General features: G+C 43.8%; 1 protein-coding gene across 2 annotated transcripts; it reads left to right on the forward strand.

Moving 5' to 3' along the window:
- The first annotated feature begins 1 nt into the window (after nt 1).
- PIGP (phosphatidylinositol glycan anchor biosynthesis class P) lies at nt 2-9,957 on the forward strand. 2 transcript variants are annotated; one of them, XM_019730312.2, is made up of 5 exons: nt 2-176; nt 710-813; nt 5,759-5,831; nt 7,657-7,775; nt 8,830-9,957. In XM_019730312.2, exons 2-5 carry the CDS (start codon nt 732-734, stop codon nt 8,958-8,960), a joined length of 405 nt encoding a protein of 134 aa, XP_019585871.1. In that variant the 5' UTR covers nt 2-176; nt 710-731; the 3' UTR covers nt 8,961-9,957. The 2 variants fall into 2 exon arrangements, with proteins under 2 accessions (XP_019585871.1, XP_019585870.1); XM_019730311.2 differs by having other exon boundaries at nt 155-293.
- Nucleotides 9,958-27,969: the final 18,012 nt, after the last annotated feature.

Consider the following 27,969-nt stretch of genomic DNA (forward strand, 5'->3'; position numbering starts at 1 on the left):
CGGCGAGCGAGCGATCCCGCCGGCCCCCGCGCTGGCAAGCTCCCGACAGTCGAGGGTCGCGGTGCGCCTGCGCCCGGGCGGGGGGCGCCGTCTCCTCTCGGCCTTCGCTCAGTTTTTCCTCTCTCACCTCGCGGCGGCTCCCGGTTCGGCGCTTGCGCAGGAGACTCAGCGCTGAGGTAGTCGAGCTGTTGGGAGGGGCCCAAGTGGGCCCTTGAAGGACTCAAGGTCGAGGGCCACCCCACCCTGCAGCCTCGAATGAGACACAGAAGGCCCCCCCGAAAGGGCAGAACCGGGTACTGGGCGCCGCAGCCCGGGCCTGGGGAGGCCGCACGGGCCTAGTCAGCCGCCCTGCCTTGCCTTTCCTGCTGGGAGGCGAAGCCTGCATAGATGGAGGGGCGTCTGGCCCTCCCCTGCCCTCCCCAGCTGTCCGCTCCCGTCCCCTCCCCACCCACTTCAGGGTGTGCGTGCGTGCACGCGAGGGTTGGAGGCTGGTGTGCGCGTGCACGCAAGGCTTGGGGCGCTGATGTGTGCGTGCGTGTGAAAGCGGCGTGTGTTGGGGGTGCGTGCGCACGATGGCAGTTTGCAGTGGTTTAGGCTGGAAAAACACTGCAGAGGCTGTGCCCGTACCGTAGCAAAGCGATGAGGGTATAACAGACCAGTGGTGACGGGGAGTACATCACTGACCGCTGATTGTGTTCCTTTCCCACAGATTGTCTAAAGCCACACGGAAAATGGTGGAAAATTCACCGTCGCCATTGCCAGAAAGAGCGATTTATGGCTTTGTTCTCTTCTTAAGCTCCCAATTTGGCTTCAGTAAGTACTTCCCTGATAAATGGCCATGGCCTTTTTCTGGGGTTCAAGGACAAGTAAATTACTGCATTTGTTCTTAGAATGTGCACACATGAACTGTGATTCTTTCTACCTGTGTCTCTTTTTAAGAAAACCAGAAGGGAACTCATGTTTGTTCAGTGTCTTACATGCCAGATACTAACCTAAAAGACAAATATTTATACAGCACCAGACAGCATTGCGAAGTGAATAAAACCTACTCTCTGTGGTCATAGTCTTATGGACAAGACAGACAAATCTACAATAAACCGTGTGATGAGTGCCACGGGAGCCCTGTGGAGAGACATGAAATCAAACTGAGAAATCAGTTAGCTTTCTTCCCAACAATAAGGGAGAAGTGGGATGACCTTGAATGAAGGCTTTGGAAGTGAGAGCTTTGGCATGGCTCCAGTGTGGCATGTGGGGGTCAGGGAGTGAAGGGAATTAGGCTAGAGAAGTCAGGTGCGCTTTACATCCTGAACCTCACTTAATCCCCGTAAGATCCCATTTTACAGATAAGTAAACTCATGCTCACTGCAACAGTAATACCCAGAGACACAGCAGACACGTCTCTCCCCAAAAGGATTTCAGAATTATGAGGGAAATGAGGGAGAAAATTGGATGCCTGTGATCCAACTTTTTCTAATTTTGTGGAAACCAGGGAAGTGAATGTGTGGTCATGCTTCTGAATCCTAACTGCATCAGAATCGCTAGCCAAGTTGTCGGATAGGGGACTCTATGGAGTGAAGTTATAACTTGAGTTCAAATCTTGACTCCTCCATGTAATAGCTGTGTGACCTGGGACCATTTACTTAACCTCTCTGAGCCTTCAGATTCTTCATCTGTAAAAGGGTTGGTGATAATGTTTGTTGAATGCTTATTATTCACAGCCCTATGAGGTACATGTTGTTACTGTCCTCACTTTACAGACGAGAATACTGAGACACATGGGATTTAAGTAATGTGCTGAAGGTCACACAGCCAGGAAATGACAGAGCTAGAAGTTGAACCCAGACACTAGGTTGACTTCACCTTGCTGCCTCTTATGGCTAGTGTGAGGATTAATGGCCGTAATTTATGCAAAGCACTTAAAACAATGCCTAGGAACAATAAGTACTTAATAAATGTTAGCTGCTATTTCTATCAACATCGTCCTTTTTGTGAATCCCTGTTCTATAGTGTATTTGAGGGATTAGAAACTATACAAATAAATAAAAGCAATGACTTTAAGACTTAAATCCAGTAATACCCACAACAAAAATTAATTCAACAAGTTTTGGAGAGCTTACTGTGTGCCGGGCCCTGCTCTAGACAAAGGAGGATGAAACGACCCAAAATTTCCTGCTTTCGTAGACTTTTCATTCTAGCGGGCCTAGAAAGCCAACGGACAAATTAAATAAGGAAAATACATATAATGTCAGATGATGGCATGTACTTAATTTCTCCATGGGGAGAAATTAAGCAAGAAAGCAGGAGGAGAAATGGGAGGGGGTTGCTGTTTTAAAAACAGAAGTCTGCAAGTACTTCGCTGAGATGAGGTTTAAGCATAGAAAAAGGCAAATTAGCCATGTGGCATCGTGGGGAAAGAGTGTCCCAAGCACAGAATAGCCAAGTGTAGAAACCCTTCGGAAGAAGCATGCCTGTGGATTCGAGGAACAGATGGAGGTCAGTAAGGTCGAAGCCTGAGAAAGTGAGGCAGAAAATAATGGGATACAGGAGGTCAGAGGTCAGTACCTGGCAGTAATGATAAAATTAGGCGATGGGTGCAGGAGGGTTACGTAATTCTCTCAACACTGAAATAGTCACTGATTTAAAAGCAAGGTAATTGTCAGTCTGCTCAGGCTGCTATAACGAAAGACCGTTAAATGAGTGGCTTACACTATAGACATTTTTTTCTCACAGTTCTGGAATCTAAGGGCAGGATCAGGATGCCGGCATGGTTGGGTTCTGGGTACGTCCCTCTTCCTGGCTTGCAGACAACCACCTTCTTGCTGTGTCCTCACAGGGTGGAGAGAGAGCCGACGTGCAAGCCCTGGTCTCTTCCTTTCTTAAAAGGACACTTATCCTGTCACTGGGGCTCCACCCTCATGACCTCTTCTAAAACCCCCTCCTTCCCAAAGGCCCCACCTTCAGATACCACCACATTGGGGATTAGGGCTTCATGTGAATTTGAGAGGGACGCAAACATTCCGTCCATATAGTAATTATAGAAAATAATAGCTTTAAGGGAAATAAGGGGAAATGATAGGGAGCATTGAGTGTGATGGGTGGGACACAGCTAGAATTGCAAGTTGTTGGGGAAAGCGTCTCATAAGACAAAGGAAGAGAAGGGACATTAATACACGTTAGCTGCTGCTGTTGTTATTATCATCAACATCATCATTTAAAGAGCCAAGGGAAGGACATTCCAGGCAGACCGTACCCACGATAAACCCAATGGCCCCAAGACACTGGAGCTGGAGCTCTTGTGCCCCAGGCCTAGACAGTGGAGAGCTGGGCAGGAGCCAAATCCCTTAAGTCCTTGCAAGCCCTGGTAAGGAGTTTGGGTTTTATTCTAAGGGCATTGAAGGGTTTGAGCAGGCAAGTGATAGGGTCAGATTTGTGCTTTTGCAAGATCACTCATTGCTGTGTGGAGTGACTGCTCAGGTATTCTCTTTCTTTCGGGTTGAAGTTACAAGTCACTCACTCGGGCAACCTGGGAGTTGTTCTTACTTGTACTTTCCCTTCTCCCCCTCACTCATTCACCCGCACTTGTCACCGAATCTGATGGGACCTCTTACCACCTCCGCTCTAACACAGACACGCAACCATCACAGTGACTCACTTGAGATGCAGACCTGTACTCCCCTGCTTAAAACCTCAGGTTGGAGTGTGAATAGTTCTTTCTCTTTGTATTTTGCTATATCTTCAAAGTTAAAAACTCACAGAACATCCGGTTGTCCCCATTGCCCAAAGCATAAAGTCCGTGTTCCTTGTTTAGGATTTTTCATTATCTGAGACCTGTGTTTTCCAGCTTTATTTCTCAACTCTCACAGCCTTATGCTTTATGTCCTAGCCATTCTAAACTGCTGCCAGCTTTGCCCAAATACATCCCACTTCTCCTCACCCCCATGTTATTATTAATGCTCGTGCTGCTGCCTGAAAGCAAGGTGTGGACACACTGCTTGGGCTCACATCCCAACGCAGTCACTTTTAGCTGGGAGATCTCGGGAAAGTTACCTAAATTCCCTGAGTCGCACAAGTTTTTCTTCAGTGGATTAGGGATAATAATAGCACACACCTCAAAAGGGTTTGGAGAGGGGGAAGTAAGATAATGCATGTCACATTCCTGCCACTACGTTTGACTCATTCCTGTTTCCCGCACTAATTCGTGAGAATAGGGACCGTGTCATATTTTTCTGTGTAGCCTTGACCTTTACATAGTGCCTGGCATACAGTAGAGGCTCAATAAATGCTTATTCATTTAATTAATTAAAGAAATTACTTCCATTTGTGAGTTTATTTTGTTTCCCCACTATTTGTATTTTATTAACCTTAAAAACTATCTTAAGCTTCAAAGCCAGTCCCTTGTACCTTTTCCCCCAACTATCTAGCCACACCAGATCTCTCTTGCTGTCTTTATGGGTCATAGCATGGAATACCATTTTCCCTTCTTTCCTTCCTTCCTTCCTTCTTTCCTTCCTTCCTTCCTTCCTTCCTTCCATCTGCTGGCCCAACCGTAAACATTTTTTATCTAGCTAACCCCTTATTCATCCTTTATGCCCCAATTTAGTCCCTTTCTGCAGGAAATCTTGCCTGACCATTAATGTTGACTTCATCACCACAGTGTGTACCATTTTTTACCTTCTTATGTGCCCCTGTATCATCTTTTGTTACTCGCTCATTAGCACTTATCACAGTGGAGTGAAAATATCAATTCACTCGACTGTTGCCCACTAGATTTTAAGCTTGTGGAGGGCAGAGGCCATCTCTTTTGGGTTCACTTTTGTATCTCACGCTCCTGCCATACAGAACTCTGTAATACATATTTGTTGAGAAAAATATTAACCATCATCATTGCTGTAAGTAGTTTGGAATTTGCCTCTGCCACTTACCTGGGCAGATGATGTAGCATTTCTAAGATTCCATCTCCTCATCTGTAAAAATGGCATAATACCTCATAGAATTGTTTTGAGGATTAAACGAAATAAAGCATGTAAAGTGCTTAGAAGTCTGCTTACCCCACAGTGAGTACTCGGAAGTTCGCTGTTGTTACTACATAGGGACAGCAGTAAAGGGTGCCACAAAGACTTGGATTGAGGGAAAGAAGATTGTATTCCGAGGGCTAAGGCAGAAGCCCATCATGGAGTGGATCAGACCGAGGGTAGATAAGTTCATCTGTAAGCAACTCAATGTCTACAATTATTTCAGCGCCTTGGGCTGACGTGTTGAACACCTACTATGCATAAAGCAAGTCACTAAGTGCTATAAGAATTACAAGACTTGATAAGGCATGATTTCTGCCCTTAAATTCCTTAAAATATAGTGTGAGAATTAAGACATGTTAAAAAAATTGACTAATGAAGGACAGGGGGAGTTGTTGTTTAATGGGTATTAGTTTTTAGATTTGCAAGACGAAAAAGTTCTGGAGATCTGTTTCACAGCAATGTAAGTACACTTAACACTACTGAACTGTACATTTAAACATGGTTAAGTTTTTACAGTAAATTTTGTTATTTTTTACCTCAATTAAAAGGGAACTAATATAAAGTAATTGTGATGACTTATAAGAATGATACAGATAAGGAGCTAGAAAAACTGAAAGGAGGGAAAAATCATTTCTGAGTGAATGGGGGAAGCTGTACATGAGCTTTTTTGTTTTATCTGAACCTTGATAAATGAGATGCATGCCTTACTGACCCTTCTTTTTTTTTTACCCCCTCTTCTACAGTACTGTATCTCGTGTGGGCTTTTATTCCCGAATCTTGGCTAAACTACATAGGCTTAACCTATTGGCCTCAAAAGTAAGTTTAGTATATTGCTTAAATAAAATAAGAGTGTATTAATGCTGTTTTGAAGGATCATATTTTTCCTTAAGACTACCCAAATATTAAATATTTATTCTCTTAAGATACGTAAATAGCCATATAGAAATTTAAAGCTTTTTAACAGTCTTATTGATATACCTCTAATTAAAGATGATGGGGTAAGCACACACGTTTATCTGTGTTTCCTCCCATCTTACTAAAGTAACCCTATAGAAAAAAAATTGTTTTAATCTATAAACCCACAGGAGCATATAGTGGGGTAGCAGGTAAGAAGTATTAACAAAATTTTGGGAAGTGGATTGCAAATAGCTGGGAGGTAGCTGACTTAGTTTCCACTTTCGCCATATTGCCAAAGTAGGGAAGCCAAAAATAATATCTGTGCCCTACATGCCAGAAAGGCTCACAAATTCGAGGGTACCAGGTAATTACATTAACATGTAATTCTGGATTGGGCTGAAAACAGTGTTTAAAAAGCATTAGACCCTCAAATCCCCCTCCTCAGCCCTCAAAGTGGGGAGACTGACCTGACCCTCCCCTGCGGAAGACAGGAGTTTTACCCTCTGGAAAGCTGAGTAAGAGTTTCTAGACACTAGGCCTAACTGAGCATGGAAATGAAGCACCTTACTGAAACCACGGAAGTAAGGGAAAACCATTGTGTTGCTGAATATAAGATTCTCCCCAAGCACCTTTCCTCACTCGGCTCTCATGCTCGTGGTTGCCAGGCTTATACCACCCTGCCCCTCCCAGCAAAACACAGGAGGTTCCTCCCTGAGGAAGGTCACCAGCTCAAAAGAAAGGCTGTGCAATCTCTGACATTTGGAGGTCCCCCTGTGACATGGCCAAGTCTCCTATAGTGAGGCTCACACATATACAGTCCTTCCAACTACTTTGTTAGTACTTCATTTTTAAATATGAGATGGCAGCCATAACTTATCGGACATTTTTAAAAGCCTCTAAGATGAAATGCAAAAGAAAAAAGGGAACTTGAAGGAAATGGAGCTAATGGAAGGAACAGAAGAAAACAATGATGGAACAACAGAATGCTATAAAAAGGCAATGGTCAAGGGATTACTGTTTTTGTAAGTTAGAAATATGATAGCCAAATTAAAATTCTAATTGAAGAGTTAGATGGTAAACCAAAGGTAATCTCCAGAAAGTGGAACAAACGACTTGATGTGCTCAACTCTGCTGAGAGGCACATTAGTCCTATCAGAGAGCTTGAGGGTTGAGTATTGACAGGTACGTGGGCAACCAAGCAAACAGGCAAATAGATATAATTACTAATTCCTGGAAAAACAAAACAGTGTACAAGAAAACATAGTAATAATAATACCAGGCTGCTCAATTGCAAACATTATTTATATAGTCCCACTAATTTTTAAAAACTGCAGATATGGCCAGAAATTCTGATGTAAGTATAGTAACAGGATAGGACAAAGGTGAGAGGTCAGAGTATAAAAGAGCTAAATTCCTCATCTCCATGTAGGAAATCCAAAGAAAGTGTCTGAAATTGAAAAAATCCAGAAATAATGAGTACATTGTGTAGCAATGTGGAGATAAATATCAAAAGAAAGCTCAGGTGCTAAAAGTGGTCCTTTTTGGGGAGTAAGACTCCAGGGTCCCGTCGGGTGGGATACAGGGTTGCAGCTTTTTATTACAGGCCTTGTAGAACTATGTGACTATCCTGTATGTACATGTGTTACTTTAATAAAAATTTAAATTAAATGTTATTATGTTAACCTAGTGATGGACCCTTAAGAACGTTTTGGGAACTTCGTTACCTACTTTAACCTTCTTGCAGGTATTGGGCAGTGGCATTGCCCGTATACCTCCTCATCACCATAGTGATCGGTTATGTGCTCTTATTTGGAATGAACATGCTGAGTACCTGTCCCCTGAACTCCATCAACACAATCACAGGTCCGTTTATGTCAAAGGAAAGTTCCGGGGGGAGGGAGGAGTGGGCTGTTAGCATTTTTATGAAGAAAAGCAACTGAGAATAGGCTGCAGTGACACATTGTTGGCACAGGAAAAAGAACCTAGGAGAACTTAATAGAAAGTTACACCAGAGGAGATGTTTACATGGGGGAGGTGAGTTCTGATGAATGTGCTGTGTATGGCACTAGTAACAGGTGTATTTCCTAGAAAAACAGCAAGTGGGAAATATGTTCCTCAGCATCTTTGCCTGAGAGAAACTTCGTTCACACAGGCGGTGCTGAGGGGGATGGCGCGTAGGTCCGTGCACCCCTGTCCAGGAGGAGGGACTTGGGGTGTGTCCTTCTAAGGATCACTGTACACAGCTGAGCCCATTTATGTGGGTAGACGCTCACAGCTTTTGCAGTTCTGTTTATAAGTTCTTTTTTTCAAGTCTAAAGATTAAAATAAGTTAGATTCCTAAACTTGCTTAGATTTTAGAAAGTGACATATTTTTCAAGTTCCCCGGTATGATTTTTGTTTTAACCTTTCAAAACCTTTTTCCTTTAGCCTATACAATATATTTTGAAAATCCTAGTATTTTTATATTTCTTTTCTGATAATCTACTGTGTTCCCTGCATTCTTGACTGGAATTAAAGCAAATAGACAATTTGTGCAGAGAAGGGAAACTATTAAATTTGTACAAACGATTGTTCCAAATGGCTTACTAGTTTTCGGGTGTTGATTTAAACATATTTTCTAAGCCTGCATAGAATTCTGTTCCTATGAGAAATGTGTAAATGGGACTTTGCATCATTGTACAGTTGAATGAAATATTTCTTATCCAAGCTGGAGGTGCAAAAAAGTACTTTGCTGATTTCTATTCTAATTAGGACATTTCTTCTAAAGAGAGAATTCAAGTCATCTTTTAATTATATTTAAATGTGGTATTTATCATTATCCGAACATTTGCCTAGAAAATTAGGTTGTGAGTCTCCATAAACCACAGTGACTGTGGAAGAAACTGCTGAGCTAAAGTCTTTTGTCCTCCTTTTACAGACAACTATGCTAGAAGTCAACAGCGGAAGAAACACCAAGAAGAGGCCATCCCAGCATTGAGAGATGTCTCTATTAGTGAAGTAAACCGAATGTTCTTTCTTGAAGCCAAAGAACTTTCTACCAACAACTGAATTGTATATAGACAATAAGTTTTTGACAATAATTTTTTTTCTTTAATTTTATTGGGGAATATTGGGGAACAGTGTGTTTCTCCAGGGCCCATCAGCTCCAAGTCGTTGTCCTTCAATCTAGTTGTGGAGGGCACAGCTCAGCTCCAAGTCCAGTCGCCATTTTTAATCTTTAGTTGCAGGGGGCGCAGCCCACCATCCCATGCCGGAATTGAACCGGCAACCTTGTTATTGAGAGCTGGCATTCTAACCAACTGAGCCATCCGGCCGCCCCTCCGGAAGCTCAGTGGCAGCTCGTTGTCGTCAATCTAGTTGTGGAGGGCACAGGTCACTGGCCCATGTGGGAATTGAACTGGCAACCTTGCTGTTCAGAGCTCGTGCTCTAACAAACTGAGCCATTCGGCCGCCCCTTGACATAATAATTTTGACCATAATTATCTCTCTTATGAATACCAGGTATTGAAATACTTTAAAAAATGTAAGTTCAACTTCTCTTAGATTAAATTCCATTAATATTATAAATGTTCTCAAATATTCATTGTTAATGGACAGAATAAAATACTATATTACCATATAGCAGACTATTTAAAAAAATAAGTATCAATAGAAGCGAGAAGTCCCTTCAGAGAGTCGCTCATGTCGTCATTTTCAAAGGCCGGTTGTGCCCTTCCTGCTGTTTATTTTTAGGGGCCCACAGCTCAGGACAAAGGTGAGAGGTCAGAGTATAAAACAGCTAAATTCCTCATCTCCATATAGGAAGTCCAAAGAAAGTGAAATTGAAAAAAATCCAGAAATAATAATATGAGTACATTGTGTAGCAATGTGGAGATAAATATCAAAAGAAACAGCTCAAGTGCTAAAAGTGGTCCTTTTTGGGGAGTAAGACTCCAGGGTCCCATCGGGTGGGATACAGGGTTGCAACTTTTTATTACAGGCCTTGTAGAACTATGTGACTATCTTGTATGTACATGTGTTACTTTAATAAAAAATTAAATTAAATGTTAAGTTTAAATTAAATCTAAATTAAATCTTAGATTTGGGGGAGGGTCCATCTAATGTGTGTGTCTTTGCCATCAGATTCATGTCTGAGACACAAACAATTAGACTGAGTACTTAATGTTGGACCAGCTATTCTTCTAGGCCCTGGGGATGTAGCATGGAATATACATTTTAGAGGTAGATGGAGGTAGACCAAGCAAATAAACAAGAAAATGTTCTTTGTGATGAGTGCTATGCACAAAAGATAGTAAATGTTCTAGAAAGTAAAGGGTTGACTGCTTCAGATTGAGTGGTCAGGGTAGGCTGCTCAGTGAGAGGCATTTGAGGCTGAGATTTAACACGTTGCGTACGGCGGGGTTTAAATCCCTCGTGAAGATTCTCGTGATCCGTACGCAACGTGTTAATTAGCAAAAACAGGAGCCAGTCACATAAAGATTGGAGAGGCAGGATGAATTGCCACGTTCCAAGCAGCTAGGGCACAGACCTTCAAGTGGGAAAGAGCTTGGTGTGGCCTAAGGACAGAAGGCCAGCAGGGGGCCTCAAGCATGTTGCGGAGGACGTGTGGTCTGGAGTGAGCCCGGGAGCCCCAGCCCTGACCTTGGAGGGCTCCGTAGGCCAGTGTAGGAAGTCTGGATTTAAGTCTCAGTGTGATTAAGTGTCAGAGTTGGCGGCACTTTAGATACTGAGCGACTGGCAGGCTTGAAGGAAATGATAGCCTGATTTATGATTTTAAAAAGTCACTGGCTCACACAATGCATAGAGAAAATAAAGATCAAATGTTCCGAAAGAAAGAAAAGGCACTGGCTGTTAGATGGAGGATGGATTCAGGAGTGGGTGTTGGGGTGGGGCGAGAGTGTGGAGGGAAACAGGTCGGGAAGCTATTGTCTGAGTCAGGCAGGAAATGCTTGTCCCTCAGAGCCCAGTGGTAGCTGCGGAGCTGGGAGGAGGGGACAGCTTTGCAGCAGCATTCGCTGGAGACACAGCTGATGGCCTGGGTACATGGATCTGCTTGTGCAGGGTGGCAGGCCACGGAAAGAAGTTGTGATCAAGGGTCACTCCTGGGTTTTTATGGATTAAGGAACTGAGTGGATGGTGATGCTTTTACTGAACCAGACCATGTTTGGGGCAGCGCAGTTGAGGGGAATGGAAGATTTGGTATATGAATTAGTTTGAATGACACTGCCTTATTAATATCTGGATGTGTCTCATCTAAGATTAAGAAGCTCTGATAGATATGTTTTTTAAAAACAAACCATATGTAACTCGTAAACGTACACTCAGAGTTGGCCAGCGGGACCAAATCTAAAGTCATCTAGCATTCAAGACCTAACTTTTGACACCCTAAATCTCTGCACAGGACTGGAGCCATACTTCTTAACCTATATAGATTTAACCATACTTTCTGCAATAAAAAGAAACTAACAGTTTTAAGTAGTTGGGAAAGCTAGGACTTCCATTTCGGTAACCATAGCTCTGCCCGGTAAGCACGAGCTAAGTGACATGAAACGGCCATTTCTGTTCCCCTGTGTGTCCCCGTCCCTTTATTATTTTATGGGAAGAACATGCAGCTTGAGGGGACCTGCCAACTCCATAAAGGGTAGAATGGAAAATAAGTTGTAGTCTGTTTATTTAATGGAAAACCACACAGACATGAAACAAGAATGAATTACATACACCTAACAGAAATGAATATCATACAATTTCAGGGAAAAAGACGTAAAAGTATATACCATATGATTCCATTACAGAGTTCAAAATCAGGAAACACTAATGTTTGGTGATAAATATTAGAATAGTAGTATTACCTAGGATGCTAAGAGCCTGCTGGTAAGTTGGAAACTCCCTACATCTATTTTTTTCCCCTTTGGTAATCACTTTCTAAAGAAACACCCTACACCCTGAGCTCAGTATAACATATGCTTTAAAAAGTATGTCAGCTGGGTATAACATGTTTTTAAAAATCATACAGTTATTAAGATTTGTGCTCTTGGTAAGTGATACATCAGTAAAAAGGTAAAGAAGGGCACCTGTGCCCCACCTCCCGAAGTTCTGATCCGTTGGTCTGAAGTGGGGCCCAGGCAGGGGTAATTTTTAGTGCCTCCCAGACACTTGCAACATGCAGCCAGCGTTGAGAACTTCTGCCTCAATCACTGGACTTAACTTAGCCTGCTGTCAACCAAGGGAGTGGCTGTTCCCTTGGAAGGGAAGGCAGTAGTTACCAAAGCGGTCTTCTTCCCACCTGAGAGTCCTGCCCAGGTCAACATTATTCCTTTATATTCCCCTCGGACCAGTGAGGGGCCTGAGGAGGCTTTGAAATGGGTCCGCAAAGGACCTTAAATCCCACCAGTACCTCAGTGTCCTCTAAACCTCAAGTTCATTTCGTTCTGCTCCCCAACCACATCGTTCTTAATGGCTCATAAGAGGTGATGCCAGTGTTTTTCAAACTGGGCTGCAGTGCTTTTGAGGGTCCTGATCAGTTAGTGCAGCGATGCTTGCTTTCCCCCCCCCCTTTTTTTCCCCCCCCTTTATACTCTGAAAGAGTGAGAGCCCCAAAGAGCTTTTGTATATGCAGGTTATACTTAGAAATTCAGATAGAAGTTTTAAAAATACATGTTTATAAATAAAAACACATTTTTATTTGATACATTTAAATAACATTTTATAAAACATAACTATATTTTCCAGAACAAATTTAGTGAAACGAGTAAAATTGTTTTACATTTTTGCAAATCTCTTTAATGTCTGGCTTAATGGAACACAGATGGGTTCTCATATCTGTTTCTGCATTCAGTCTGTTCCAATGCCACACGTCCCAAAGCCTCTGGGAAACTCCACTGCACACGCTCAACAATGAAAGTGAAAAAGACAACATCTTAGTATTATTACGAAAATGTTTTTGACCTCACAGACCCCCTGAAACAGGGTTTCCAGACCATTCTTTGAGAACCACTGGTTAGTGGACCTCAACTAGCGTGTGTGTGTGTGTATGTGCGTGTGAACTAGAGTAGAATACAGTACGGCAGAGTGCGTTGCACTTGATAAGGATAAATATCTTGATTAAACACCTCTGTTTCCTCTTATTCCAGCCACTGATGCTGGTTTGACCAGGTCGACACAGGGCCACTTAACAGTGTGCCTAAAAAGAATGGGGACTTAATACCCTCAGGACACCCTGGAGCCCAATTGGGGCTGGGGGTGTGGGGAGCCATTGTTAATCACCTGAAGAGATGAAACAGGATGGTTCATGTCATGGGCTCTTGTGAGATTGAGCTGCGGTCACCATGGCAATGGTGAACTCAGTAACACAGGCTTGTATTGGCTCCGCTTCTGTTTTGCTCTCCTCCCCACCCCTCCCTAATGTCACTTTCCAAGTAAACTGCCTACTCACAGGCTTCGCTCTCAGGAACCTGCTGAGATGGTTTTCTTTTGTGATAACATTGCTTTGGTTATAAGGCCATGATGGCTAATGCATTTTTCTCCTGCATACCATAATTTCAGAAAACAGTTTGAAAGACACTGTTTTGCCCAAATAACAGCATAAAAACTCCAAATAAAAAAGGTCAGTAATATAAAAATGTTCTGATTTTAACAAAACCTCCAGCAATTAGATTCTCAGTGAGAATGAAACTAAAAGTCCAATTATGAAATCACCTAAAACAAAAGCCAACAGAATTCAAATTCAAAGATCTGCCCCCCTAATTTCTTGACCTGCCCTGTTTTAGTCAGAAGGACCTTGGGTTTCCTCAAGAAGCTGCCGCCTAGTCTCATTAGAATGGGTGTCACTCCTTAAGCAAATTGATGCAACCCAAAATTTCTTGTATGTCCCACTTTTTCAGAGTCACGTGACATTGTGTTACCAGCCCCATGTGCACAGAACTTAGAAAATCCAACTAAAGCAAATGCTATAGCAGTTGTCCCAGAACCCACTGCACTGGATAGTACAGACACCCCCCCACCCCCAGCCTATCACCAAAGGGAAGACTGCATAGAATGTGGGGGAAAGGGAGGCAGCAAAGGAAAGGCATTCTTCTTGTATTTGTCTTCCCTGGAGACAGGTCAGGCCGGGACAGTGTTAGGATTCTGTCACTCAGGGTAAAGCTCAGCTGGGTTAACTGACACCATTTACTACTTTGGAATGGGCAGAAATTTTCTTATCCCACCTTTTCTAATCAGGATAGTCTATAAGTCAAGACACGACAAAAGTTCATTTTTCAAAGAACAGCACTTTGACATAGCCACCAAATCTGAAGGGGGCCACAGACAGCTGATTTCTCAGTGGTCACCTGTATGGACTCATGACCGAGGACCAAATGTTCTCTTCCCCTCTGTGCCTCGTCATCACAGAAGTCCCACTGTGCCAGAGATGGGATGGGAACCTCAATTAGGGACCAAAAGAGCCATGGAGTCAGAACTGATGGCATTATGCAAAACACAGTTGTAATGCTTAAACAAGTGTGTTTGTGAGCCATGATTTACATCCGTGTCTCACGATACAGGGGAAAACCCTCTCCAATAATAAAATACCTGTCTCAGGTTATTTCTGCAAATCCCGAGTGCCCGAGCTCTGCTTGTATAGGTCACAGTGACAGGGTCACGTGGTCAAGGCTGGATGACGCCAGCCCAAGCCTCACAGTGACTGAAATGTCACTTTTGTGCCATAGTCGGCCAGGAAGCTCCACTTGAGTTATAAAGCCTGTTTATGTGGCCTCTGAATATGAGCAGCAGCTGTGAGCCAGCCTGTATCACCCGCAAGGCTGCTTCCAGCGGCCCGTGAAGCTCTGGCCCTGTTTTCTAGCACCACTTTTGTACGCAGCTAATGCACCGTGGTTTGGCATGTTCTGGAAGCCCAAACTAGGCTTTCTTATCTAAATCTGGTATGAAGAGGCTGGGCCCAATCAGCTGCACACACAAGAGATTGTGATGGGCTGCATCCTTGGAGGTCCAGGCCGATGACAAGCAACTCATGTGAGGTCAGTTACCTTTGCCCATTTTCACCATCTGATACGTCACACCTCTTCCCTGAGTGTAAGGAGTATGGGGTAGAAAGAATGGCAGAAGTATCTTCCCCAAGAAGGCAGAAGTGTTTCAATCACTGAGGCAGAAACATGAGGAGAAAAAGACAAGGGTTCCATTACACTGGCCACTTAGGTTGTCTCCTGTTTTCCCCTATTTTAAGTAATTGGTCCAACAAACATCTTTGTGGATAAAAACATGATTGTGAAATTGTGTCCTTGGGCTAGGTTCCTTACATTGGAATTATTACAGGGTCAAAGAAAGGGCCTGGACATTTTTAAGACAATATGTGATTCCAGACTGATACTCTAAAAAGGTCACATCAATTTACACACTCCCTGTAACTCACTAACGTTGGGTACTACTCTTATACTGGTGTGATGGTTACTTTTATGTGTCAACCTGACTGGGCTTGGGGATGCCCAGACAGCTGGTAGAATGTCATATCTGGGTATGTCTGTGACAGTGTTAGTGTTGGAGTCAGTAGACTGAGTAAGGAAGATGTGCCCTCCCCGTGTGGGTGGACATCATCTGATCCACTGAGGACCCACATATAATAGAAACAAAAGGCAGACAGGAAGGGCAAGTTCACTTCCTTCTTGAGCTGGGACATCCACCTTCTCCTATCCTTGGACGTCGAAGCTCCTGGTTCTCAGGCCTTCTGACTTGGATTGAATTATACCCCCAGCTTTCCTAGTTCTCCATCTTACAGATGGCAAATCATGGCCTGTCTCAGCCTCCAGAATCATGTGCACTAAAATAAATCCACAATGAATCTCCTCATATCTATATAGATCCTGTTGGTTCTGTTTCTCTGGAGAACCCTGACTAATACAGCTGGGTATAAAAAAGTGTTCCTCACATTGGAGTATATGAAATGTCACAGGGTTCCATTTTTCCAAATCTGTTTTCATATCCCACTGTCCATCATCAACAAGAATTTCAGAATGATTTATTGGAAGACTTCCTCACCCTCTCTTGGGCTGTTCATGCTTATTCTCTCCAAGAAAGTAGGAGAAAATACTGGCTTTCAGTCCATTGTATTTGCTATCCCTGCTATTGTGCCTTTTCCAGACTATATGGCTCATTGGTCCACCCTCTACTCACCCCCAAAGACCGCGACAGGCTCACATGGCCTGTGCTCAGTGTCCACACACCCCCAGCTGACCACCCCTATTCAAGACCCCCCACCCTGAGTGCCACACCAAGTCTCTGTAATCCGTTCCTCTCTCCCTGTCCCAGGACACCCAGGCATCACTGCTAGGGTTGGGCACCCACCTGGCAGAACTTTCTACATCTCCCCAGTGTTCCATCCCACCAACTTCCTTTGAAATGGTTCCCATTTTTAATGAGGCACAAGGTGACCTAGAGTAAAGCTCTCTCCCTTGCAGCAAGGCACTGTGACCTGTTTCTTCTGGAAAATGCACTGGATGGAAGGGGAGGGCATAAGTGTCACTTGTTGAGTGTCTTTCAAAGAAAGAGCATGACTTCTTCAGCCCTGCTCATTCCCGACGCCTGATATATGGACTTCATTACTGGAAATGGAGATGCCGCCATGCCCATGAAGTCTCCCGAGGAATAAAAGCCACACAGCGACAGAGCAGAAAGATAGAAAGAGCCTGACTCCTGACATCATTCATACCAGACCCGGATGACCAACCTCTGCACGTGGACATGACAGAATTTTCCTTCTGTCTTGTTTCAGCCACTGTTATTTTGGGTCATCCAATCACAGCCAAACCTAAACCCAACAATACATCTCCCTTCAGTGTCCAGGTATGAAGACATTCTCTCAGCCCTGCTGGGATAATCCTGCAAGTTGCCAGAATGGGCTTAGATGTCTATTCTCAACCTTTGAAGTGCCCAGGAACACCTGAGGGGCTGTTAAAGGGTAGGTTCCCAGTCTCACAAGTGTGGAAGGCCCTGGCATGTGCATTTTGACAGACGTCCTAGAGATGGGGCTAGGCGGGGGAGCACATGCTGAGAGATGGTGAGACTTCGAAACCAAAAGCCTGGGTAGGGATGGTCTGCCGGCCACACATTCTCCTCTATCTGCACGAAAAGTTCTGTTTACTGTCCTTCCCGCACACTGCCTCCTCCAGACACATTCACACACCACCCCCACCAGAGGAAACCTCAACCCTTGTGTAGGAAGAAAGGACACACTTTTTTCTTTGGTGAATCTATAGCAGCAAAAACTGAGCAAGATGCCAGCATCTGGTGGCTGCCTGCCTTCCTTGGCTTGTGGCCACATCACTCCAGTCTCTGCCTCAGCAGCCACATGGTGCTATGGGCTGAAGGTTTGTGTCCCTCAAAACTTTTATGTTGAAATCCTAACCCCCAGTGAGATACTACTGTGTGTCCCCGAAAATAAGACCTAGCCGGACCATCAGCTCTAATGCATCTTTTGGAACAAAAATTAATATGACCCAGTATTATATTATATTATATTATATTATATTATATTATATTATATTATATTATATTATACCTGGTCTTATATTAAAATAAGACGGGGTCTTATATTAATGTTTGCTCCAAAAGATGTATTAGAGATGATGGTCTAGCTAGGTCTTATTTTTGGGGAAACCATTATAGTTGTTGAATGAAGAAGAAAAAGTTCAGAGGCTCCTATCTATTAAGTTGCTGCAAAAGTAATTGTGGTTTTTGCAATTATTTTTAACCTTTTAAACCGCCATTACTTTTGCACCTACTTAGTAGAATCATCAGAAGTGTTACAATTAAATTGTCTTGAAGGTACAATTAAATTGTCTTGAAGGTACAATGAAAGAGGTGTAAACATTTTTCACATTTTAAAGAGTCAAATCATTGAAGGACCTAAATAATCAGAATTCTCACTGTGGAGATCTTGTAACAATTTTAAATTACCAGAAAGCCATTATTATTTGCTTTCTACTTTTAAGTTTGATGAGTCTTTTAAGATTTTTTTCCCCCTGAAGTTACTAAAGTATGTGAAACTTAGTCCAATAGCTGCTCTAGACCAAATTCCCCATCATCATCTAACGTAAAGATTATGTTTAATGTGAGTGGAAGATAGATGAACTGCAACAGGATGAAAAGGCAGTTGGGAATAATGGCCTCTGGCCGTGAAGACACACAAGTTAAAGAATTGTCAACCCACGACAGAGATTCTATCAGTGATGAATCTGTCATTTCACTTGACTAGTGATCTAGGACAATTATGGGAAAACTAACATAAATGGCCTGAGTGAACAGACAGACTGGGGCCATTTGTTTCTTAAGTGAAATTTCGAGGCACCCAACTTCAGCCTTTGCTTTTCCATCACCACTGAGTGGCAGTTGGCAGAGAGAGATGACCTTTACTTAACCTTGAGAATAACTCTACCCCTTCCTGGCCAAAATAAGGAATGTGTGTCAATGCCTATTGACCATCCATTTGCAGGAGTTACTGGATGTTTGGTCTAAGTTGATGATATCTTTGCCTTTTTGAACTGTATTTTACAAAATAAATATATTTGTAGGTCATCTTGGAAGTTAGAGAGGGCCACACACGAGGTACAGATACATGACAAATTCAAAAGATAACTTTGATCTGTTTTGTTTTGACCCGGGGTTTTTGGTGTTTCTTTTTTTTTTATTCAAACATTTATCTGAATGAAGGTAGAGAAATAACCAGGTTTCGTCTGCCACCTTCTTACTGGGAGACAATCTACTTTCATTCCTTTAGGTATTTAAAAAACGTTTATTGCTGTCAGCAACCCAATAGATAAGTGATTCCAAAACAAATCCTAAATCAAGCACTGTTTCTAGACTTAACTCCTTCCCTCCCAAACATACCTGTGTAATGATTTGTTCAAAGATCTGAAGTAAACGAAATCAGATCAGATATCCAATCCCTCAAAGGAAATGGTTTCAGTGAAGTTAAATCCCAAAACTTGCCCTCGTTTTCACCTCTCCAACCCATCCTTATCGGGAGCTTCTTGTCACCAATAAGATTAGTGCATTGCGCTAAATCAGATTTTTCATGTTGGATTAATCGTGAAAATGCCATGAGCCAAATAACTTATGTGATTGAAAAGTACTGATGAATCCAACCACACATTCCATGGATCAATAATAGACTATTGCAGAAATACCCTTGATAAGTCTGCAAGATTGTGGCGAAGGTTATTTCATGATTATAGAATCATAAATAATGAATATGGAATGGTATCGAATGACTGATGTCTTAAATATTTCCAAATATTTAAATGTTTTAAATATTGTTGTTTATAATGTCACTTATTTTAAAAATAGTACGTATGCATTGTAGAGAATTTTAGAACTATAGAAAACAACAAAAAATAAAATTACCTATCATCCATCACCCCCAAAATAATTAATCCTAATAGTCTTGTATAAGTTATTCTAAGGATATGTGTGTGTGTCCTTAGAATAACTTTAAAAAAAATTGCACTGCAAATATAATTTTGCCTCATTTTTCAAATGCCATTATATTGGACATTTAACTATGACATGATATTGTGTCATATGGATACACCATAATTTATTTCACAAATTCTGTATTATTGGACTTGTTAGATGATCCTGTTTTCATTTTTATAAATATTATTATAACAAATATCCCTGTACAAAAATATTTGTCCTTATCTCTGATGATATCCTTAGGAAATATTTATAGAAAGGTAAATATTCTAACAGCTCTTATTACCTATTGCCAAATTGCCTGGGAAGGTAGACTCAATTTTACATTCCCGCTAGCAAAGTATAACTGTTCACTTGTCAACATCATGTATTGATAACCTATTTATTTAACATACATATTAAGCTTTACTTATTTAAGAAAGTGATAGTGGGTCTTCCATGATCATTTTCAGAATAATGAAATAAGTTTAAAGAAGTTAAAAAGTACAGTTTAGATCGCTAACAGGATTTTTTTTTTCTCCCCTAGGACACAGCTCCCTGGCCCATGCTCGTATTATGAGCCTTGCGCTCCCTACGGCTGAGGCAGTCGGTCTCCTGTCCTCAGCAGGCCGCTGGCCGCTCACAGCAGCTCCCTGGCAGCACATGGTGGCCCACAGCAGCCCACACCCAACTCTGGCTGCTCAGCTCCGAGGACAGCCGTTTTTCACAATCTTAGCTGTAGAGGGCGCAGCACTCTGGCTCATGTGGGAATTGAACCTGCCAACCTGGGCGTTAAGAGTGCGGTGCTCCAACCACCTGAGCCACTGGGCTGGCCCGCTAGCAGGAATTTAATGAGACTTATTTATTTTGCAAACTTGTATTAAGAGTTTCCTGGCAGCCCCAGGAGGCAGGAATCACTTATTTGTATGGCAGAACTTAAACTTTCAAACTCATTTAGAAAATTCCCTTCATATATTCTTTTGCAAGAAGGAAAATGATTATGGGTCTTTTTCAAAAATTAAACCTGCCGGGGCGACCTGGTGGCTCTTTTGGTTAGAGTGCTAGCTCTCAACAAGTTTCCCAGTTCCACAACTAAATTAAAGGACGACTTGGAGCTGATGGGCCCTGGAGAAACACACTGTTCCCCAATATTCCCCAATACAATTTATAAAAGAAAAACATTAAACCTGCCTAAGGCATGTTTTGGCAACGATTTGCAGCAACTTCCTACAATACATAGAGACTTTTGGCCTCAATGAAAGTGGCCTAGCAAACTCTTCTTTTGAAAGTAATAGAACGCAAAGAGAAGAAATACAGTGATCTGATTATAGACCCTTGTAAGTTATCGAAGACTTACAGACCATCCTGTTAAATAGGCCTCAATGACAGCTCGCCGCAGTGTTAAAATCAGAATACAGAAAACACAATTCTAAAATTATGCTTAAATCATGTTAATTTTCTTTTTAGGGATCTACAAGATAATTTAGAAATTTATAGAGCCTCAGCATCATGGTCAAGGGCACCCCTTTATCACTCAGTTGTTGAAGTACATAAGCATCAATTGGTAGAAGGTCAGATCAACCAACTTTATCACCCAGTCCCTGCTCTTTATTTCTCAGAAAAATTGTGAATTCTCTTTTCCATTCTTTAGCTTTTTTCCATAGTTGTATAGTATCTTTGAGGAAATCCTTCTCTAAGTCAAATACCATCTCGGTAACATCTTGTCTCAAGAAGTGCACAGAGGTTTCTTTAGAAGGGTTTGCATGCAGAAACTTTATAGGAAATCTGATCTGAAAGCCTTGTCTTGGGATTGGACTTTAGTTGAAGTACTGCTGTCACAGTGTCCTTCTGGATCTGACAAGAAGTAAGCCCTCCCATGGAGTCCAGGATGAGGTTGCCCTTTGCTTTGCATGTGTTACCAGAAGGGGGCAGTTAGCAAGTGCTGATTCCAGGCGTGTCCATTTAAAGCACCTCACTCTCCTCTCCTTGCCTTCAGAATACACACATGATCAAGCCTCTGCCTGCCTTCCCAACACCCCCTTGCTCTTTCTGCTGCAACTCCACCGACTTCTTTCTGTTTCAGCCCTCCAGCTTCTCGCTCACCTCAGGACCTTTGCACATGCTGTTTCCTTGCCTGGAAAGCACCTGCCCCAGCTTTTTGCCTGGTTGGTTCTTCCTACCCTTCAGGTTTTATCAGATGCCACCCTCCTTAGACCAGGTTTTTCCCCCGTTATTCTCCATCATGTTTTTCATGGCACGAATTGCAATTTATAGTTTTGAACAATGATTCTCAAAGTTTCTGGGGTATAGGATGGATCTTTTTTCACAAAATATGATAAAGATAGATTGCTAGCAAAATGAGATGGGAGAAAAGACATACAACAGCAGCCTGATTTTTTTTTTTTTTTTGAACTAAACTCAACAAGCCTCAAATTACTGTTAAATTGCTATAGAAATTTAGAAACACTTCTCTTATCTTCTGTGCTAGCTTGTCTCAGCCTGGTAATACAGAGGCTGTGGCCCAGCCCTAGACCCCTCTGTGACAATCACTGGTTTGTACCCACTAGACTGTAAGGTCCACTGGGGGAGGGACCTGATCTGTCTTATTCACCACATGTTCCTAAAGCCTAGAATGGTACCTAGATGGTAGTAGGTGTTATATATATTTTCACTGAACAACTTGAGTGGTTGAATGAACAGTCACAAATAAAGGAGGATGTCTAGCAAAGAGGGGTCCACTGGGCAGTTTGGATGGGCGTAGCAGAGTGGTCCACTGTTGGCTGTGTGACGGTGTGCAGGGGCGTGAAGTCTGAAGCATTATGGGCATTTAGCAGGGGCCCAGAGATGACACTCTCCGTGCCTAGGCCCACGGAGGTCAGGTGGTGCTGGGCAGGGCCTCTGCCAGTGCAGCAACAGCTCAGCTCAGCCTGCGCCCTACCCCCGTGCTCTGACTGGTAGCTCCTCTCATCTCTGACCAGATTCCCTATGAGGACTCTGGGTGGAAATTCCATTCAAGGTCCACTGACGTGATCTGGGTGGGAGTGGGGAGCTGCATGAGGAGAGATTCACAGACTCTAGGAGTCAAGTTTAGGTGGCATCGGCTGGCGCTCAGCAGCCCTCTGCTAGTGAGTGGGTACCTGGACACATGGTTCCAGAGAGAGGCCAGCGGGGCCCCAGGTTCTCAGCGGGACCACAGAATCTGCAGGGCCTGAGGGGGCAGGAGACAGCTGAGTCAAGCCTGGTGGGCTTCCTGAGGTGGTCCCTGCTGTTAGACACAGGACTTCAACAGAGAGCAGGCTCAGATATAAACCCACAACGGAGATAAGGGAACTGAACTTTGCTGGACTTATCAGTCTGGCCAGGAGAAATGTTGTGGGCAAAACACACGGGACAGAGAGAAATGGGCAGGGGGAGGGGGCTGGACCCAGGGGCCTTCAAGGAGGAGGTGAAGGCAAGGTCAGACAGGAAGCCTGAGCAGTGAGGATTCTTCTCATGGAGAGGCCCTGGCAGGACCAAGCGGCTGCTGCAGAACGAAAACATAGCAGGAAGGAGAGACGGTGGGAAGCAGAGATGTGAGGACGCAGGAAGAGAAGGCACTGGAATTCTCCGAGGCTGGGCCTGGCCCCGCTACCGTCAGAGCAGAGCTGTCTGGTCCTACATCCATATCAGACAGTGTAGTAACCTTGGGAAATGACCTTAAAACTCACCATTAATAAAGGCCCCAGCCAGGAAAACTATCCTGTACAATCTCTAGGGAGTGTGTTATGTGCCCAATATTTTCATTTGTGTTTCTTTCCCTATCACAATCAGCAGTACGACACTTGAAATATGAAAGGCCTATATTTAGGTCAACCTATGTAGAAGTGCCATTTGGGGTCAAATGGTCAAAATACCAGCCATTTCCCATCGTTCCATGGAATGTATTTGGGGCCAGGTCAGAAAGCAGAGGGCAGCCAGGTCTGGGTGTGGAGGAGAGCCGGGCCCCAGAGACCAGAAAGGTGATGGAGCCACGAAGAGGGAAAGTGGCTGCATGTCCTGAAGCAGAGGGAAAAGGGACAGTGACCAGGGGAGCTGGCATGGAAGAGCAAAGGTATGGGGTGTTCTCTGACAGGAGGACAGACTCCGGGTGGTCTGCACCAGGCCAGGCCCTTCCAGGTTAAGCCACCAGGTGCTCTGGACCCGTCTCAGGAGGGCTGGCCCATGCAACTGTGCTGTGATCCCAGAGGTGTAAACTTAGCCTCCAGAGCTACGTCTGTAACGTAGGAAATGTAAGTCTGTGTTGGTTTTCATTGGATTCGTGAGTCATTTTTTCCCACCCTGATGATCCTGGGCAGCCCAACACTCAATGTCCAACCACCCCTGGTGGGACGAGGCTGCCCGCTCCTGCAAACCGGAAGCAACCACACTCAGCGCCTCTGGAAGAAGGAATGCCCAGCGGCACAGTCCCAGAACCGCCCAAGGCAACAGGACGCCCGCCCTAACCTCTGCTGCTGCCCTACCTGCTGAGGCGTGCCCCCAGAAGTGCCAGCTGGGAAGGGGCCAGCTTTCCAAGGACAGCACCTCTCCCCTTCCCTCGTGCCAGTAGGCCCTGGCCCCTGACTGCTGTGGGAGAAGCCGCACCCTCACATCCTCATTGGCCCCACATGTCCCCTTCCCTCCCCTCTGTTGTCAGCCTGCTGGGTGGCAATGGGAGAGGACAAGGACACTAAAGCTTACCTGGGGAAATGCTCACTTACCTGGAGATGAAAGGACACACTCTTGTTCCATATGGGGGGCCCCAGGCTAATCCAGGGCTGTGGAGTCTGTCATGCAGGGACTCTAGTCCCGCTCCCAGTATAAGAACACAGGATATGGTGAGACCAAAAAGGAACACCCACGGAGCCATAGGTAGGGGAGTCATACCACTATATTCTCGCTGGCGGTTGGGTTGGAGACACAGGAAGCTGGAGCCACGTGATCCGCAATCTGCCATCTGCTTCTCTGCCAACCAACCAACCAACCAACCAACCAACCAACCAACCAACCAACCAACCAACATAACCACAGCAGTTATATCAGTGGCTAATGGCTAACCGGTTACAGCTGATGGCCAACTAGTCACAGCTGATGGCCATCTACTACCCGAGCCAGCACCTTTCCACGTGAGGCCGAGAACCTGGAAACTGCTCTCTGGGACTCTGTCCCCACAAGTCCCTGCTCCTTCCTCAACGTCCTCTGGCAGGGCCACCTCTCCTGCACACCACCCAGGCCTCGGATACTTGCCCCCAAGTGTCCCCTATGAAAGTTTAACAAGTTATGAATCGCTTATGCTTCAGTTTCCTCAGCTGCCAAACAGAGATAATGATGGTAGCTGCATCCTAGGTCCTAGGGTCTGTGTGAGCACGACATGAGAGACATCCTTAGAACAGTACCTGGCACATAATAAGGATTCAATTTGGGTTATGTAATAATAATTATATAAATATCTGTCATGCAAGGGACCCTGCTCACTGCGCCGTCATGCAAGGCGTCCGGCGGGGTTTCTTCTCCCGCTCTCCACATAAGAACGCAGGACATGGTGAGGCCAAAAAGGAACACCCACGGAGCCATAGATAGGGGAGTCATACCACTATATTCTCGCTGGCAGCTGGGTTGGAGACACAGGAGGCAGGAGCCACACTATCCACACCACTTCTCTCTGCCAACCAACCTCACTTGCTAGCTGCAATCCACCGTGCTAACGGCAATCTGCTCTTGCTAGCTCAGCCACCATCTTCTTGCTAGCCCCCATTTTCTGCTAGCGTAGCCACGGCAGCTATATTAGTGGCCAATGGCTCACTTGTTACAGCTGATGGCCAACTAGCCACAGCCGATGGCCATCCAATCACAGTTGATGGCCATTTACTACCTGAGCCAGCACCTTTTAGCGTGAGGCCAAGAGCCTAGAAACTGCACTCCTGGCTCTGTCCCCACAACATCGTTGTTCTTGAAAAGACACCAAAAGTTTCTCCTGCAACTCAGGGCAGGAATGCAGCAGGGTGTCAGGAATGCAGTGGCTCCAAGAACCAGGCTCCGACAGGTCTCTCAGCTGCTCTTCTCTGTTCCTCCGACCACGTCTGTCACTTTGGTCTCTCTGCAGACCAGCCTGCTCTACTCCTCAACCCACAGGGCCCGATGTGTCCACCCACAGCTCCTAAATGCTCATCTTACAGGCGCAGCCCTGTTCCTCGTTGGCTTCCCTTGTGAACTGGGGGATGGTCCCCAAAGAACAAGGAAATAATTGTGAGCTAGACATATTCCCCAAGAGGTGTCTGCTATAGGACAAAAGAGAGCATTCGCAGGACTTCTTCACACGTTGATGTCAAAATGACAGTTGGCTTTCTGCCCTTTCTGGAGAAGTTGCTAAAGCAAAACACTGTTGTGAGCTTGGATGTCACTACCAATAGATTTAATTTAAGGCACTTCTTTGACTCACACAAAACAATGTTTCCTTTTATTTGGACCTGAATTTTGAAGAGCTGGCATTCTAAATAACAACCAGAACAGACTGTGATTAAAAAAAAAAAAAAAAAAAAAAGACACAGCTCCAATCTCTGGGGCCTTGAATATTTAGAAGCTATTTTGAATTTTTTGTTACTTTTACTGTATCTACTCTTCTTGTCACATTTTAACTATTTTGTTGAATGTATGAGTAAAAGACAAAAAAGGCCATTGTGATAGCTTTTCTGAAGTGACGTGTTTGGCAAAGGTCAGACAGTGCTGAACGTACCTCGGGTGATTAAAATAACTGACAACAGAGCTAACAAATGAAACAAGTATGAGGAGGAGCTTTGTGGCCTTCCCTTGTCTGCAGAGAAAATAACTGTGCTCATTTTCATGGCTGAGCACGAAAATCTCCTGTTTTATTTTTATTTAGAAGAGCTAGCAGAAAAGCAAATGGAAAAGGGAGAAAAGGTAATGGTTTCAGCAATGCATTTAAACAAGGGAACATGTGCCATTCGTTTCTATTTAGGATTCAACAGTTAGAAAAGGAATACACATGGAACCTCAAATGTTGGGCCAGAAAGCTTTTCTTTGGCAAAAACCAAATAAGCGTACAATCGTAGAGCCCCTCTACAATTCTCCTGTTGACGCTATGCCACTCTGGGAAAGCACCGTCTCATGTTTAAGGATAACAGGATTGCAAGGCCAGGATGAATTTAAGAAACTATCTGGCGGGGGCGGCAGGTTAGCTCAGTGGGTTAGAGCGTGGTGCTAATAACACCAAGGTTGCCGGATCGATCCCCGCATGGGCCACTGTGAGCTGCAGCCTCCTTAAAAAAAAAAAAAAAAACTATATAGAAAACCACCCAAATGTTCATGAACAAAGGGATAAACAAAATGTGGTCTAGCCATACAACAGAATATTACTCAGCCATGTAAAGGAAGGAAGTAGTGACACATGCTACAGCGTGGATGGGCCTTGAAAACTGTATGTTCAGTGAAATAAGCCAGTTACAAAAGGCCACATATTATGATTCCATTCATATGGAAGTCTAGAATAGGGAAATCTATACAGACCCAAAGTAGATTTGGCATTGCTTAGAGCTGGGGTGAGAGAAGCTGGGGTGAGAGAATAAGAGGTTGATAGCTAAAGAATATGGAATTTCTTTTTGAGATGATGAAATGTTTTAAAATTGACTGTGGTGATGGTTGCACATATCTGTGAATATACTAAACCACACTGAATTGTACCCTTTAAATAGGTGAATTATAATTGTGTGTGTGAGTTCTATCGCAATAAAAACGCTTTAAAAAAAAACGAATGGCAACATGCATGGATGAAAACTGGTTTCAAAAAAAAGCTATCTATATTATCCACATTTAGGTAAACCCAAATGTGGAAAACTGAGAAATGCTGGCTGACTGACCTGGCTGGTCTCCTGATAAAGCCTTTTCTTCTTGTATTGATTGTCAAGCCAGTTTTCTCATGTTGAGTGAATTTGTATTCACTGGATCACATCTTATACAATAAATAATTGTTTTAAAATGTTAAGTTATCCCACAATATGGGATCCAAACTAATTTCTTTCCATGTCATAAACCTAAGCAAATAGGTGAATTCTCCAAGCTCAGAGGGCCCCCCTGAATGTGGTCACACCTTTCATATTTTGATAAACCATGGCCGTGTTCTACAGCTCTACCCAGAACCTGTTTTGTGGAAAAGTTGTTATTTGTAAAATGACAAATATTCGATAGAAAGAGATGTAGGATTCAGGGAGCTTGGAAAATGCAATTTCTGTCCCGCCACTGGCAAATGAGAATGTCAACAATGGTGACCATTTTTAAAGCAAACAAATGCAGGAAGTTCAGAGCATGTGGGAACCTGATGCTGAAAGCTAGGATCATAGCCTCTGTCTTTGGGACACTAGGGTTTGGTAGAAAAGAAATAAAAGATGCAGTCACCACTTACCATCTAAACATGAAGACAAAAGGACACTATTCAAGAAGTTGCTCCTTCTATATGCTAATAAGTAACTGAGAGACTTGGAAAAGATCAAGCAACCGCAGAAGGAACCCAAACCAAAAGAGAGGTTAAAAGAAAACAAAACTGAGCCCTCTCTACAGTCTGGTCCATTATGGGGTATAAACCACC

Source organism: Rhinolophus sinicus, linkage group LG01 (genome assembly GCF_036562045.2).
Source record: "Rhinolophus sinicus isolate RSC01 linkage group LG01, ASM3656204v1, whole genome shotgun sequence".
Lineage (NCBI taxonomy): Eukaryota > Metazoa > Chordata > Mammalia > Chiroptera > Rhinolophidae > Rhinolophus > Rhinolophus sinicus.